Source organism: Phallusia mammillata, chromosome 1, assembly GCF_965637545.1.
Source record: "Phallusia mammillata chromosome 1, kaPhaMamm4.hap1.1, whole genome shotgun sequence".
In the NCBI taxonomy this organism is placed as follows: domain Eukaryota; kingdom Metazoa; phylum Chordata; class Ascidiacea; order Phlebobranchia; family Ascidiidae; genus Phallusia; species Phallusia mammillata.
In genome coordinates, this window is record NC_137252.1 from 20,050,860 (window position 1) to 20,068,700 (window position 17,841).

The 17,841-nt window shown below is 37.5% G+C and overlaps 1 protein-coding gene and 1 long non-coding RNA gene across 3 annotated transcripts; both read left to right on the forward strand.

The window, feature by feature from the left end:
• Nucleotides 1-385: 385 nt before the first annotated feature.
• On the forward strand, nt 386-3,086 carry LOC145225443 (uncharacterized). Its single transcript, XR_013859895.1, has 2 exons — nt 386-1,675; nt 2,349-3,086. It is a non-coding gene; the product is annotated as an uncharacterized LOC145225443 (long non-coding RNA).
• Nucleotides 3,087-11,024: 7,938 nt separating this feature from the next.
• On the forward strand, nt 11,025-16,882 carry LOC145214656 (uncharacterized). 2 transcript variants are annotated; one of them, XM_080083231.1, is made up of 6 exons: nt 11,026-11,170; nt 11,829-11,993; nt 12,303-12,462; nt 12,647-12,741; nt 13,059-16,122; nt 16,346-16,882. In XM_080083231.1, exons 1-5 carry the CDS (start codon nt 11,053-11,055, stop codon nt 13,202-13,204), a joined length of 684 nt encoding a protein of 227 aa, XP_079939357.1. In that variant the 5' UTR covers nt 11,026-11,052; the 3' UTR covers nt 13,205-16,122; nt 16,346-16,882. The 2 variants fall into 2 exon arrangements, with proteins under 2 accessions (XP_079939364.1, XP_079939357.1); XM_080083238.1 differs by lacking the exons at nt 13,059-16,122; nt 16,346-16,882 and adding an exon at nt 12,885-13,052 and having other exon boundaries at nt 11,025-11,170.
• The last annotated feature ends 959 nt before the right edge of the window (nt 16,883-17,841 follow it).

Here is a 17,841-nt window from a genome sequence, read left to right on the forward strand (position 1 = left end):
TCCAAGCTGACCGCAATCTCTATATATTTGGAAAGCGAAAAAGTGTCATATTGCTGGCCTTTTGATTTTCCTCTTGAATTGCAACCATACAAAGAACACACTGCAGGCATTTTTGCACACTTGAGTATAAAAATGAAAACATTTAAACACCAAAATACCTAAACTGACTAACGTAATTGGCGTCGCAGAACGTAAACAACCACCGACCACAAACAAGCTCCAAACCAAGTTGGTACGAGGTGACGTCACATGACGTTTGAGCTAAGTGACAAAATATCCGCAAGGTGTCAGTGTTTTTAGATTTAAAACGTAAATATTTGACTAGTAACTTCGATTTTTGTGGTTTTAAACCTAAAATCGTGTTTATAAAAATACGACAAACAAACGCAAAAAGCGACATGCTTTATTGTTCAAACGTTTCGGCAAATGCTCATGCCATCATCAGTGATATGAAGGCCACATCAATTGCACCCATTTATATACACTTTAGTCGCATAAAAGAATGATAAAAAGGTGCGAAACAAGCGTCGCATAAAAACGATAGATAAAAAAGGTGCGCAGAAGCGAGGTGTAAGCCACGCCACCTATCCAAAATTAAGCACTGTTGGATCAGGAGAAACGTATCGTGTTAGTAGCTCTACCGCAAGTGGCAAGTCTTGTTGGCAAGTGGCAAGCGTTGTTGGCAAGTGGCAAGTCTTGTTGGCAAGTGGCAAGTTTTGTAGACAAGTCTGGTTGGCAAGGGGCAAGTTTTGTTGGCAAGTAAATGTGTTAAATGTCTCACCGGCAAGAGATGTAAACCTCGATGCCGAGACAAGCAAATATCCATTCGTGGACGATTATAATGCGAATAAAACTCTCAGATTGAATTTTGGTGAGGTGAAAAAGAAAAATTCTGCATGCTAATTTTTTTGATGTGTATGTATAATGTAGATCAGTGGTTCTCAAACTCGGTTTTCGGGGCCGCATGCGGCTCCCAACTACATATATTGCGGCTCGCACCAGACCTCAGAAAACCACCAAACATTGCTATTTTAGCTTTCAAAGTAATAATCTTTATTGATTTTCTCAAGGTTTTGTTTTTTTGCGGCTCCCTACACACTTAAAAAACTACCATTTGGCCCCGACAATAAAAAAGTTTGAGAACCACTGATGTAGATGATTGCGTCTGTTAAATGTATTTGATTTCTATGATTGGACGTGTTGAAAGATCGGATGAGACTTGCCACTGAAGGTTCGGTTGTCACTGCATGAAAAGTTCGCTTGTCACCGAACGAATCGATCGCTTGTCACCGAACGAACACCTTTTCACTGAACTTAACATCGTCGTTAGTTTGCAAAGAATTTGCATGTGTTCATGGAATAATCCCGCCATTGTGAATTGGTCAGATTGAAATCGTTGAAAACAACAAGTCTACAAATTTCAATTGTTGAAATTTCTACTTAATTCATACAATTGTGAGCCTGACTTAGCTGAAAGATTGGAAGAAAATGAGATTAATTCAATCCGTAAAAGGACTTAACTTTGCTTCCCAACATGGGAAAGTAATCTCATAAACATTTTAATTTTCACCATACAAAAACTCTCTGACATGAAGTCTCACAGGAGCATGAAAATACATGCAAAAGTTGAAATGGACAAACACTCAGACGATTATGTTCATTGAGACAGCAACATGTAAGTTTTTTTAGCAAGCTATGCCAAACGTGTTATGTTACTTTTTTCCAATTGCTAATGTTAGGGAGTCAAGTGCTGTGAACACTGTGCGATTCCAACTTTTTGTTTTGGACTAATTACATATTATCACATGTAGTTGTCTTGATACCCTTCAACGTAGTTGAGACTTGATTTTTTAGAGTTAAGACACTTTAATCTTAAGGCCATGTTGAAAAAATAACCCCATGCTGGAAAAGTTAGCTCTGCCTCTGATTAGCTCACAATCCCTTTTGGTGGTTGTAAGAAATACCTTAGCAGTTCCTTGGTTGCAAGGAACATTTTGCCCTATGTTGTTGCACAATAAACTGTTCTTTTATGACGTTTATATCAAGGTTGCTATACCTGGTATCTCATTTAAATACTTGATGCTGAACTTATTCTCGGCCATATATGTTGCTACTTAAAGCCATGATGCCCACTGGCCATGGCAGCTACTTAAAGCCATGGTGTCTACTGGCCATGACTGTCAATTGAAGCCATGATGTTGCATTCTAAATCAGAGTGAAAGCAACATTTAACTAGTGACAATTTTTGACTTATATCTTGCTTCGACTTAAATTTTTGTTCTAGTACAAAGCTAACCTACATTGCTCTGTATTTGTTGTATAATTGCTGGCTCTATTTATCGTTTCAGAATTGATGTGTGATTCTCTACGAAGCATATTTCTGTATAAGATTTGAGGACATTTTATTTGCATCACAATATTGTTGACCTGCAACTGAACATAAACTGGTCCAGGAATGCAAGCATTACATAAATTTCATTGTTTTAGCATATTGTATTGATTGATAATAGTCAGTGTAAATTAAATGTTGTTTGAGGGCAGTGAATAAATTTGTGGATGTTTATGGAATTCTACCATATCCACCATTTAATCATTAGTTGGTGGAATATTTTACTTTAATGGTTATCTATCATGCCATCAATACTCTTTCCATGTTGGGTTTTAATGGTCCTTTTGGCGATTGCCCAAAGACATTTGCTTACATGGATGTTTAGTTGTTCTGTTATCTATAACCAACTCATTATGTGTTAGCATGCGATACTTTAATGAAAAATGTTTAGAGGTGATAAATTTGTAGTTAAGCTTTAGTGTCGAGCAAGCACTCTCCTCCTTTGGCACACACACAAGCCTATGTGCATTGCCAAGCTTTTTGTTTGTTACTGCATTATGATATGTTATATGACAATTATTAGATTGCCTTTATATTTCTTCTTAATTATGTTTCTGCAGCAAGGTGACACAGACATTAATCACCATGTTTTTTTCTTACTACTGTTTTGTTAGATGTGCTTACGATTTTGTTCACCTCCTTGAGCAACAGCAAAAGTATACATGCAAGTTCATCAATAAACAAGATGAATGATTTATTTAGCTTGTAGTGCATCTGCCTAGGACAGGGGATTCCAACCAGGGCTTATGAGCTGTATTTAGGGAGTCATGGGTGTACGCTCACTGTAACCACCCACCAAAAGTCTGTGAGCCGTTTTCTATTTTAAAGCTTAGAATTAATTATATGTTGCAAATGATTTAATAACCTAATTTAATCGACTATTTTGTGGTTTATTTTTAGAAAAAAACTTATCCAGATAGGTCATGGTCTTTATAATTTAGTTGAGTTTGTTAAATACATTTTTGCTAGGGGGGGGCACAGGTCTTACTGAGTTACCACTTACTGGTGCCATGAGGCCCGAAAGGTACTTTTAGGGGGCCACGGTGCATGAAAGGTTGAGAACCACTGGCCTAGGACTTTGCCTAACTGCTCAGGAAATGTATTCAAGTATTTTGTATTTATTTATTATAATCCATACTGCAAAAGCCACATTGACAAAGAAAAAAAATAATGTTTACAAGGAGCAAAATTGCAAAAAAAACACACAAATAAGTTTGATCCTAAAGTTTACATATCACAGTACACACAAATTATAATAACTATATCCAAAAATTTTAAGAGATCTTTATTACACACACATTAGTGTTATACCCATCAAAAAAATAATCCCATTTTTGTGCACCACTTCTTAGAAAATCTCCATCAAGCCATATCTCATGTGCTCCTGGTTAAGACACCACACTCCACAGCAACTTGCGACTTAATAGCTTGTCAACGATCGGGAACAATTCGTAATAATTAATTTTCTTTGCACTTGTCACCGAAACCAAACCGACTTGTCACTGAAACCGGTGACAACCACTGATCTCTATAAACACTGGATTGCGCTACTCCGTTGAACGGTTGGGTGATTTTTGAAGCAAATTGAAGCGTAATGGCGGCTGAAAAGGAAGCCCCAAAAATGCATTGCGGGCAATGGGAAGAGAGTGGAAAAATGACGATAATTTTTATTTTAGGCATTTGTATAGCGATTCTTGCAGATATGATTTGTAGATTAATGTATTGGAGTGTGTAATAACCAATAAATATGCGTAGATTGACTGTGATGTGTATTAGTGTATGTGTACTGGGAATACATTATTCAGTTAATGTTGAAATAAATCATTATTAAGTAGTAATAAATGTTTTATTGTGCAATATAAGTAGTTTACATACATTTATTAATATTTAAGACACAAATCCAACAAGAATGGCTATTTTCTTCACACAAGACGATGTGATACTTTATTAAGCATCACCTTGTGCTGATCCAAACTGCTGTTTTTGATTGTCAGCAAAGTCTTGGAGCTAAAATATGGCTGTTTAAAAGTTTTTTTGTAGTAGGTTCAACATTATTTTGCTTCTATGTTACAAACCATAAATCTAGTAAGCTCACAATTAGCTCATTTAATCTACCCTTTTCAGTTTGCAACCAACATGCGTTGAATAATTTTTTTCTAATGTTGTGAATTCTCAAACTACAAACTGTTAACAAAATTCTAATATCTCAAAGAGATACATGTGCATATAGATACATTTAAGACATCATAGCAGTTAGGGTGGACAAGTTTAACTACCCAAATGAGTTGCCTATTTATGTACTATTTCAGTCAGAATCATGAAATATTGTTTTTATTCTACTTAATAAGCAATTTTCTGCAAAAACACACCTGCACACCAGTTATCACCAACACTTAAATTCTTGCTAAACAGGACTGAAGGCAACAAATACACCAGACAAGTTCATACAGATATCCTGTATTTTTTGTTAGATGATCACCATTATAACAGATGGTGCATTCACAAAATAAAAAAACAACAACCTCAAAGTTGTTTAAGTTTAAAATGTGCAGCATATCATGTTACAGGCAGTGTCAGAAATGATTACAAAACATACACAGTGGAAATAGAACAGTATACACACGCAAAATATTTAATCTGATTCCAATCCCTCTGTAGTGTATTTGTTGTCGAAAAAGGCTGTATTTTAATCTTGCAGTGTCATAAAGCTTGAGGGTTTGGGAGGAGACTGAAACATTCCAGTGGAATTTTACCAGAGACAGTAAAGGTTGCTTATTGGAGAAATATAAACCCTATTATGTCTGAAATGTTTGGAAACAAATTTATCATAAATGTAAAATAGAATTGCAAAATTTCATAATATCACCATGGCAAGATAATAAAGACCCAAACCAAATGCACTCAATCAAGAAAAAAAAGTCAAATAGTGTTAAAATAGTTGAAATATTATTTTAGTTTTTGTGATTTTAATTAAAATGTTATTCCACATGTTGGTCAGAATTTCCTGAAGTTTGATAACAGTCAAAAACAGCAGTTTGGATTAGCACAAGGTAATGTCACACAAAGAAATACATCATCTTGTGTGAAGGAAGTAGCCATCTTGTTGGATTCATGTCTAAAATACTTAAAAAAGCACGCAAACCACTTATATTGCATAATAAAACATTTATTTCCACTTAGTAATGATTTATTTCAACACTAACTTAATAACGTAAATCCAGTACACCTACACTAATACACATCACAGTCAATCTACGCATATTTATAGGTTATTACACACTCCAATACATGCGTCCTATTAATCTACAAATCATATCTGCAAAAATCGCTATACAAATGCCTAAAACAAAAATTATCGTCATTTTTCCACTCTCTCCCCATTGCCCGCAATGCATTTTTGGGGCTTCCTTTTCAGCCGCCATTACGCTTCAATTTGCTTCAACCGTGACGGCCAGTAGCGCAATCCAGGGTTTATAGAGATCAGTGGTGACAACCGAAACACTTGTCACTGAATCGGTGGCAATTGTCACTGAACCGGTGGCAAGTGGCAAGTGACAATTTTTGGTTACAACCCCTGTTGCAATTTTGACTGAACACATGTGGTCATATCAGAAATCTCGCTTTCTACCACTACCTTGGGCCTGTATTTCCATGGGCTGGATGGGTGTTTTACCTTTATATCTAAGTATTATAGTTGGTTTAACAACCATTAATATCCGATTTAAAAGCCTACGCTTCACAAAAACACGAAAAAAACAGGCGACAACACCACTTTTTCCTATCCTTTTCCATTGTAAACGCTGAAATCTTAGTGGTCGCGTTCAAGCGGAACCGATCTTAATACTTGCAGAGAACATTTTTATTTTTAAAACACAAATGAAGTTTAATAAGTATCAGATTAAAATTCCTAAAAATCTGAATACTTAATTCAAACTTATATACAAAATTTTAGTTCGATCCGTTGCGTATTGGCAAAGATATCGCCCCATTTATGTCGTGGCTAAATGGGCAGTGTGCAGTCTCTGCTTAGTAGTCTCTGGTTAAACTGAGTCAGGGGTGTTTTAAACTACACTAAACAGTTTTTGTGGTACTAAAAAGAGTATTACCAGCCTAATAACCGTATGTGTTTATCTTTTTGTACGCCTATTGTGTGCGAACAATGCGAACAAAACAGGTTCCACAAGTATCACAATATAGATAATGACATCATCAACACTTAAGACTGATCTCCTCGCTGTGCAACTCAATCAATGCACTGAGCTAGAAATTAATCTGGGCTTTTTGGGCGCTATTAGATGGTAAATATATGACATAAACCAAGAATTTTAAAACAAAAATAAGCAGGCAAATGGCGGGCCGTTGGGGAATCTGCGATGCGGCCGTCCTAGCAAAATGGTTGGGGACCCCTGCGCTAAATTTTTTTGACGTAACAAAGAGCATTGTTCGCGTTGTTCGTAAGCAGAAAAACAACGAAGTTTTGTTGGCAGCAAAAACTTCATCTTTTTCATGTTTGTTTTTCATGTTTATTACTTCATCTTTTTCATGTTTGTGTACAGATGCTAAAAATACAATGCTTATTTTGGTAAAAGCAAAAATTGCCGGATTTAAAGCAGCCATGAAACAAGTTGCTTGTATTATTATGTCAGAATTTAACAAAATGACAAACTGTAACAGTTCCCACTAAGTTTGAACAAAAACTAATTATGACCCTCAAATAAAATGGGTTAAAAATCGGATGTAACTTTGGGGTTCGACCAAAGGGTGAAGAATATCGTAGGGGTTCGGCCGTTGTAAAAAGGTTAAGAACCACTGGTTTAGGTGGTCAAAAATCCGTTTTAAATCATTGGATAAATACGCGATTAATGTATATCGATTCAGGAATCCGGCCCGCCAAGTACTTCATTTTCCCAGGCCCGCCGACTGGAGAAGTTGCCCGCCCCTGTTTTAGAGTAAATCCCAATGTGCTCTTTTACCAAGCAAAATAACTCAACCTAACAACTGCTTATATTTCATTTGGCTTGATGTGCGCAGCTATTTTGATTTTGCGCGCTCGTAATATGAGCCTCGCATTTGCATTGCCAAGGCATGATATTTAGTGACAATGTGCATTGTTAATGACAATGGATTCGACAAATTATCAACAGTTCTTGACGACCAATGACGTTTGTCGGCATGTAAAAATCGTAAAAGAAAATTTGCAACCTTCAAAAAATTAGAAGGAGACAAAAAATTATTCAATCAGCAAAATTAGGACAAATTAGGACAAAAAACTAAATGTCCTAATGATTTTTAGGCGTCGGACACAGCATGTGAAATTAGGCCAATTTATCGTTTTTTGACCGATTTTTAGGCCACCTGGCAACCCTGTTGTTGAGCCCAAAGCACAATCTTATCATTATTTTGTGTCATAATTAAATTATAATTAGAATATTACGCCATAATACAATAACTTTACTGAGCTGACATTAAGTTTCGCCCTTTTTTAATGTTTTTTTTAATGTGTTTCACTTTCCAAATGTATTTTGCTTTTCTAAGTTATGTGTTTTGTTTTTTAAATGTGTTTCGCGTTTACATTGTGTTCCACGTTTTTTGTGCGTTTCAGACGTACCAGCCACCGTACAAAATCGACTCAATTCCTTCGTGAAAAACTTCTTTTCAGAATTTCTAAGTAGCAACAGGCAAATTAAATCAACACACGTAAATTGAGCAAAAAGAAAGAATGCAATTTATCTGGATTCGCTACAAGCTGTGTGTGGAAAGCAGGGACAATTAAGCAAAGTAAGATAGGCAGAAAGAGTACCGTACTTTCTTCTGGTGCTTCATTTAAAGGAATCAAGTACCGAGATAGTTATATGACGATGCACCCTTATATCTGTAATTCAACGCGCGCACATTCAGCAGTATAAATTACACCAAATGATAAGGGATAACCTAAAGGGGAATACCCACAAATTTAACCGACGGAACCACTTCTGTTTGTACAGCAAAGCGTAAAACTTTATTTCTCGGGTTTGAGCAACAAGGGTTGTTATCGCCAGCTTCAATCAAAAACAGCATTGTGTTCGTCGGTACAAAATGGGGTAGGCTAATTAAAGTGGCAGAGAACAACAACATTTGTTTCATAAATTTGTTATTAGATCATAAATATAAACAGTGATTTGTCCAAAGGAGTGCATTTCGAAAGTTAGACACCAAGAGTCTGGAATTGACAGAGGATTTGTACAAAAGCGAAATATATATGTAGGCAGATTATGAATTCTTTTCCATGTACCATGATTTTCAATGTAGTCAGGCCTTCGACAAATAACAGCTTGATTACCGAAGGACCTTTCATTGTGAAATCAAGTTCCGCATTCAACAATGTACGTACAGACGTTTAAAACACCTGTGGTTGCGCAATCGCCAATATTTGGTTCCTCTTATCATAGCCTCGGCTCAAATTCCTGCGCCCACGAAGCGCTATTGTCTGTATTAAGTTATTATGTAGTGAACACCAAGCTATTTTGACATTTTTGACGATTGTTATGCGGTAAAAACACAGTAGAACAGCATAATAGGAAGTTTAAATGCGTAGCAGTGAGTTAAACGCTAGATCAGGGGTTCTTAACCAGGGGTGCAAGGGGTGCAAGGGGTGCGAGAACTGTTCCTAGGGGGTGCGGAGGATGTTGAACCATTAAGGTTGGTTAGGTGTATTCTATTTAAGCAAATACAGAAGGGGGAGCGAAAATTGGTTGGTGATTTGAAAGGGGTGCAGCAAGGAAAAAAGGTTAAGTACCACTGCGCTAGAGTCTATTTGAAGCTTCTAGCCGCGTTTTTCACGAGATTTTTTCTCGTAAACGGTCGTTTAGCAAAACATTAATGACAGTAAGGAAAATAGATATTTGGCTATTGTATTTTTGCCTTTGTTCCTCCTATGCCCAAACCCACGCTAAGGGATTTGTGCAAACATCTGCAGTGTGCAAAATCGTACGCGTGTACCAAAAGCAAGTGTTCTAGTTCAATGGGTTTCCCTGTGTGAAACATCATCCGGGTGGTAGGCTGAGGCCATTTTCCCTTATCCTACTATAAATTGTGTTCATATTTTGCGTTGGTTATAACAGAGTTTTGTTTAAAAAATCTTGTATTTTAGTGGCAACACTTCGTATAACGTTTTTCACATGTCTGTGACCTTACGCAAACTTCTTAGTTAAAAAAAAACGGTCCGAAGTGCAAAAAAGGTTCCCCTGTCCTATAGAGTTTCATACTGTGTCGCTTTTTCTGTTGGATTTGGAAGAACGTTGCATGCATTAACAGTGCTAAACAATCGCGAGCTTTAAAGGTTTAGACAAATTTTTCTGGTTAAGTAAGTTTGGTGCACGTGTTTTAATTTATTGTTACAACTTAATTTTTGTAGGCAATTAGCCTTTATATTACAATCAATTGTTACACCAAAAACGAAATGCATCAGAATTCCTTTGACGAACTGAAAAGAGGTGGATGTGAGTTTTCAAATATCAACCAGACTATCCCTAAATTACCACAGTATGAAGTAACCGAAAACTATTTCTGCTATTTACATACACCGGAGCCGCGAGTTTCTTATCAAACCACCGATTTGTATCCGGCAACGGAAAATACGGTCCCAAAAGACAGAATGCTACTTAGAGATTTGGGATACACGGCTCGAGAAGGTTTAGCCAAAAACTTAGATCGAGATATGCCAATTGCATCCAACTGGAAACATGTGGCGGAATTATATGGATATTCTTGTGCCGAAGTAATTTAAAAGTTTTATTTTTATTTAAAGTTACTCTACGTGTTACTTTATTTACAGAAAAAAGAACCGCCAGGTAGTCGTATTTAATTTTTAGTAGCCTACATCAGGGGTGTCAAACTCGCGGCCCGCGGGCCGCATGCGGCCCACAAAGCCCTCCAATGCGGCCCACGAACACTTAACAACAATTGTAGTATTTTGTCAGATTTTTATCTAATTATAATAATTTTTTCTCAATTTTCGAAGTGAAAGCTGGTATTCAAACAGACATTTGCAGAAATTTAATTAATACATAAAAATTCATGTGGTATGAATAGGGCCTTAAGGTCACATGCGACCGTGGAGAGGTTTTGTGCGGCCGTGAACTTGTTAATTAAAATATATGTAGCGGCTATGTAATTAAAAATCAACTGCTCTAAACAGATTTTGTGTTACTGGAAATAGTATTACCAGCCTAGCAGCCATATGCGTCAGACTTTTTGTAGGCCTATTGTGTGCAAACAATGCGAAAAAACAGGTACCAAAAGCGTCACACTATAGATTATGACGTAATAAACAGTTAAAACTGATCTTCACACTGTGCAGCTCAATCTGTTTATCATGTTAGAAATTAATCAGGGATTTTGTGGCGTCAATAAATGGTATATATATATATATATACATATATCCAGTAGGTAATTGGCGGCTGTTGGTGTATTAAGGATCTGCAATGCGGCCGTCGTAGCGAAAAGGTTGTTTAAACTGGATAAAAAATCACATGCGGCCCTCGGCATAATTTCCAAACTACAATGTGGCCCCTGAACTCAACGAGTTTGACACCCCTGGCCTACATGACACATAAGGTTTATCACCCTATTTAAAGGACAGTTGTTAAATTCAGATTCCTTTGCTTGCGGAACAAGGAAAAGCTATGGCGTTATTAAAGCAACTTTCTATTCGCGAGCCACCAGAAACGGTTGAACGACTGCTTTGGATTCTTAACAAGATAGAACGCCATGATGCTGCTAAGCAACTGGCATCTGATATTGGTAAATATGTTCTGTTTTTGTCATTTACTTATTTTACGAAACCAATTGTACTGAAAAGCTTAAGGTAAAAGACTTTCTGGTTTATCGGTAGAAGTTGGTTAACGGTTATGGGTGGTACAGAGCAATCGCTCAAATAATACTGCTAAACACAGTTTTACTTTTGCGCGTATCCTACTGTACGTATACAGTGGCGTGGGCAACCAAAAAGTTGTAGCCCGATACCGATTACATAAGATGCGTTTTTATCAAGCACGTGGTTTTCAAACTGGGGTCGACAGGAACAAGAAAAGCTTCATTTACTGTTTTCACACTTGCATAAATATATATGGACTTCGTCTTAGAACTCGGTGGCAACAGTCGTTTTTTGATAATTTAGTAACAATGTGATAAGTAATAATGCAATGTGAAAATAATTTAGTAAATAATGTACAATACTGAAATAAAGTTTCACCACTTCAAAAATTTGGAAGAGGCCATGGCCCCTTTGGTCCCTTCCTGGCTGCGCCAATGTACACATACTAAATACCTCAGGAACACTTTAATATACTGTTTGTCCGCCATAAAATGATCGAAGAGACTTAACGTGCAATAAAAGCCTGTCAGCGTGGGACTAAATACGAAAAAGGCATAATTGGAAAACACTAATTGTTTGCAACAGAAAAGAAACATCAGAGGATGGAAGAACTCAACTCTCGCTGTCCGATTCCAGTTCAACAACACAATGTCCCGACTCGTCCTATACAAAGCTCCGCAATTTCGTCATCCAGCGAACACAACAGTCGAATCACAGGACTTGAAGGGGTTAAAAGCGGAATCGACCATGGTGACAGTGTTATTTTTACATTGACCAGCGCAGACTCCAGATGCGCATAATAGGCAGAGGTGTAACATTGATAGAGCTATGAGTATTTTTAATGTGGTAACAGACTGTAACGGGATGGTTCCTTTTACGTTTGGTGTTATAACTGGTATTTGAAGACAATAGAATCGATTGTACTCGTTGTAACCAAACCTCGATTTATGTTTCCACAACACGCGTATTATTCTGTTGTAGTCGATGAGGAAGGAATTGGGTTGCATTAAACACAGCTATACTCTGTCAATTTTAATCGTTACTATATTATTTAAACAGGCTCCCAAGTGTATCTTCTCTATCATCTCGATGACTCGCGTTTCGTTAAAGAAGAACTAAAATTCAAGTTGGATAGTGCTGGCATTTCGTGTTTCAACGCCAGAGGATCGCCATCTGTTGGAAGTATGTTTGCTGACGAGCATTTGGCAGCAATGAAAGCGTAAGTTTAAACTAAGGTTGTAGACTTAGTTTGTGTATTTAAATACAGCACTACTTTTTTTACATTTTCCTTCTCGAAGTGATAAATGCAAGCTTTCATATCAAGATATGCATTCGACATGAATTCGCTAGCTCATGGTCTCATGTTGCTGTTTATTGTCGCCAGTGACTGTTTTGTTTTTCAGTTGTGAAAAGGTTGTTATCGTTTTGTCCGATAGCCTCTTTGGGAACGACCCGCAAGATACGTGGTTGCGAAATGCTGTTCATAGTTTAGACCCAGGTACCATGACTTCTAATATGTTTAAAAAAAATCATTGACTAAATACATACTCGGTATAGCAGTCCGGTATTTTATAAACCTAACAACATGGTCCAATCCCTTTATTTTGTTAGTTGAATGAATGGGACGCAAATATATTACAGGTGAATGGGGGAATTTCCATGGTTAGGATCTTTTGTTACGGATGTAGTCACGACCACTGCTAAGACGCATTGAAATCACAAGGCGCATATAAATGTCAGAAAAATACAATAAAGTTTATGGTTTTGTATTTCCAAGTTTATTGGACGAAATGTACAATTTAAAAAAACATTCAGGTGGCTTGAAAAAGAAGATAATACCAGTCATTTGCCAGCGGATTACTTCAAATCTCAACATCTTTGAGCCAATGAATGCACTTGACAGAAACAAAATGTCAGTAGAAGACTTTTGGAGAAATCTTATTACTTCATGCAAACATTAAAAACGCACCCATGATTTTCCATCAACAAACAACAGCACGGTCACATTTAACATAAAAAAAGTCAAAATTGCAGTAAGCTATGTTTGTGATTAGGCTTTGTAAAGGCAATCGTAAATTGATTCAGCAACATTTCGCAATGGCAATATGTATTGATGCCCAGAGCGAGGTGACATTGGACGGTGTTTGTTGTTTGTTCAGTTTGACAAACAGTATAATCCTGAATCGAATTCAGCCATTAAGATGCAACGTGTAAGTTACTTTAGAAAATAAATACTTTAGTAGCCAGTGGTGCGACACTATTTTACTGTTAACTTTGTGTAACATGACCTTAAAACACACACGCAAGAGAGTTTAATTGTATAAATATTTTGGAGGCTCTTGGCTTACTTATTTGTATTTGGTTTATACGCTCGGGCTTTATTCCCCGTGGTAAACGTTTTAGTTTTTTACTTATTTAAGTAGTGAAACTTAACAAACCCTTCTGTCGGGCTCGATACGTAATTATGTGTAAAATAAATACGTAAAATAAACCCACTGGAGCAGCTAGGGTCATGAAGTCCCGTTATGTGTTTCCACTAGTTTAAAAATATTCGCTTTAGGCTACTATAATCTCTTCTGATTATAAAAAAACACTTTCGTCACATACGTTTCGCCACCAGGTTGCATATTTAACAAAGTATCTTTTAGCTCAGTGGTCGGCAACCGCCGGGCCGCGGCCCGGTGCCGGTCCGCGAGAAGTTCGTTACCGGGCCGTACAATTTTTAAGGGTAAAAACTTTAAATCATTTTGCCCATGTGTCCCGGAGATGATACACTAATACAAGCGTTATTCTAGCAGAATATTTGTAGTTTTTTGAAGACCGGTCCGATAAAATTAAATCTGTATTCGTGAATTGTTTATGCGTAAAATTGGGACACACAATTCAAAGAGCATTCCCAGGTACCGAAATCGGGTGTTAGTAATCAATAATAGTACTGTTGTAAACAACAGCAGTACACAATTCGAATTGTTTAAATATAAAAAGTCAGGTATTCAAAAGTTATGTTGTTGTATGAATAAAGATTCGAGGAGCATTAATTTGTATCGGTGTTTAGTTCTGCCTACGTCTGGGTCGGAAAAGTTTACGCAGTGGGTCGGGTGTTCTTGGAGGTGCAAGCAGACGTGTGACTTTGTACTGTTGGAGTGTTCCATAATATGCGTGCACAGGTTGCGTCGGGTTTGACCAATGTATGACGCCCCGCAAGAACAAGTTAGGCGATAAACCACATTAGATCGAGACATTGTTGGCTGGTGTTCTTGATGGGAAAAAGGCGTTGTATAGTTTGTTCGTCTCGTGGATAAATCGGAGGCGGTCTTAATAGTTTCCATACTGGCAACGAAGTTTCCACATCCATTTATCGTAAACCAACATACACAGGGCTTCACACCAAGTGGTCAAGCTTCACGCCGACGCATCTCAAATGCAATCTTGTGTTGGCCATGTTGCAACGCGGCAACGCCGAAACTCTCTACCCGGACAAAACCTTCAGCCAATTCAACCCATGCTGTTGTAATGCGTCTCCCCTTTTTAGTTTCCCATCAATTCCGCAAAGGAACTGGGCCGGTTTATGGACCGCACTGGCGAAGGGAAAATCCGCTTTTATCCACGAGACGAAAAAACTACAACGCCTTTTTCCCATCAAAGAACATCAGCCTACAAGGTCTCGATCTAATGTGGTTTAACGTCTAACTTGCTCTTGCGGGGCATACATTAGTCAAACCCGACACAACCTGTGCACACGTATAATGGAACACTTCAACAATGCAAAGTCACACGTCTGCTCGCACCTCCAATAGCACCCGACCCACCGCGTAAACTGACCCGCATACGTATTAGGCAGCACAAAACACGGATACAAATTAATGCTTCTTGAATTTCATACAAAAACATAACCCGGAATTGAACAAAGATCAGGAATTTTACTTCGTGTCGTCCCTTTTTTACGGCTGTGCGTCACCTAGTTGCATGCCTTCTGTCGTTTTCATTTCTTATAACCTGATGATGACAATAGCACTTGTCGAAACGTTGTGGTCGTTATGTTTCACAGGCTCTGATTTTTTGCTCACATTTGAATTAACTTGCTACACAGTTTGGTTTACTTACGACAGGGGTGTCCAACCTTTTTGGCCAAAGGGCCACATGCAGTTTACGAACGATTGCGCGGGCCACTTAAGTGCAGGGGCGGCTCGTGCTAGGGTGCTGCGGAGCTGCAGCACCCCCTAGATATTTTTACTTAATGGTCCTACCACAATAATACAGATAACTTTCATTATACTTATTTTTTTATTCTGCAGTATAATTTTGACAAGTATAATTTCCGCCTTGATCGGCATTTTTTTCATTTTTTTAAAATAAATATGCCATTAATATGTTATCTATGGTGGAACTGCAGCTCCGGTTTCATGACGAATCGTGACGTTTCATGCACCCGATCCGTCTGGAAGTCCCCGATTAAAATCGGCTGTGTTACGCAGAAATGACAGAATAATGCGTTTCTTATCGGGCGGGATTAGAATCTTTAGAACCTGTGTTATAACACAGCCCGATTGCGGACGGTTTTATCGGTAATGGCAGTGGAGCATTAAATTTGTTTTTTATTGGCAAATATTATGTTTGCTGTGATAAACAAATGCATTTTAATGCATTTTAAGCTGTAAAATGCATTCTAAGCTGTAAAATGAATATGTTAAACACTAAAATGAGCCAAGAATCAAGATTGAAGTACCTGATTGGCATCAAGGTTCTGGCAATGAAGCAATGCAAAGAGACCTTTCAGTGAGAAGAATTTCAAGTTATTACCTTTATATGAAGCAAAGTGAGGACCAGCACACTGTCATATGAGGGCTTGTATATTGGATTTGAATTGAAATGATTCACAGTAAGTGGCTGTCTTGTTACTGCCTTTCTAAACTCAACTCTTTCTGTATTTCTGGCTGATGTTATTTTGAATTTTAGCACAGTTAAAACCCCTAATATTGAATATTAACTTTGTTTTATAACACTTAGACTGCTTATTGGTGACTAAACTCAAGCCTCTTTTATTTAACCCATAATTGTCAAGTTAAATGAGCATACACTTTATCTTTATTTTTTTATTGCAGTTCACCATCCGGAAAAAATGCTTAAAGCTGGAAAAAATCAACAGAAACATTCCATATCAAAAAAATTGAAGAAAGTCTTTCATTGCAGAAGAATTTTGTCGACAAAAACAGCTCTCTCTTAAAGTGTCAGCAAAATCATTGATGTATACGACCTGTTACTTGCCTCACAGGAGAAAATTGTATGTCGAGATATGCACCACATACTTTTTTTACATGAATCAAATCGGAATACGTGTTATTTCTTTTCCACTGTTCTACCTGCCTGCAAGTTTATTTATTAGTTCTTATACCAGTGGTTCTTAACCTTTTTGGTGTGGTTTCCCACTAAAGTCAACCACCAACTTCGAATTTCCCCCTCTGTTATTTTTATTCTGATGTTTTGTGCCCTATGTTAACAAAAAAATTATTCTTTAATCGAAATAATTTCGTGAAGCGATTTGATCTGGAACTCCGAAGGTATACTGCAATCTTGTGCAGTTTAAATAGTGCTTCTGTGAGAGATTAAAGTTTTTTGGATATATTAAAGAGTTTCCTCTGCTTGCAATAGTCATTTATTGCATCACAATCAACAAACGAAAGGCTTTGATTCCCCGCACACAGCGATAATACAAACCGTTTGCGCAGGTTCAAGCTGCCTGATACGCAGAAAAACGCTCGGTAGGCGATCGCTCGCTCATTTCTACGAGACTTGAGCGCCCGAAATCAGTCAAGCGCGAAGCCAGACAGAAAAAATGAAACAAACAAACTTACGCCAATGATTTTAAAAGCAACCTTCTGGTGAGAATTTCAACATAAATTTTATAAGCTCTAACATTGCATGGGTTGTAATGAGTAGGCCCTATGTTGAATTGCTCAAAAACTGTTTTGCTTGTTCGGAGGCTGTTACTGTCAAGCAGTTTTTCCATTGAATCAACTCTTTCAAAAATGTGTCCGAAAGCCAATTAAGCCTGGGGTCTTCCAACGATCTGTATGGCTGTAAGTCTGGATTGTACCCTGGATTTGTTCTTGTGTTCATTAAGTCAAACCACTTATTGAATAAATCAGCAAACCAAGCACGTCTCATCATTTTAGTTCCCCCTCTACTTTTCATAAGCTTGGCTACAGATCCTGAAAGCAGAATAATTTTTTCCATTTGTTCTGCCCAGTTTTGATCATTTTTGCTGCACATCGATTTCGATTTCACACGAAAAAGGCTGACATCGGTGCCTTTTTGTCGCAAAAGGGTATGCAGCACATTCTTGCCATTCTTATAGGTCACTCAATAGCAAATCAGATAAAAACAACTCTCCAGGGCTAATTTAACAACAATTAATACATCATTAATTGGAGGCTAATACATTATGTTAAAGAAGCATATGTAATTATACTGTACATTTCGTTTTGCAAAACCCAAGTTTCGTCATCAAAACCTGTGCGCAACAATAAATAAGACGCTATTTTACGTGAATTGAGTACGTAACAAGAATTATGTCACACATATAAACAGAACCAGACAA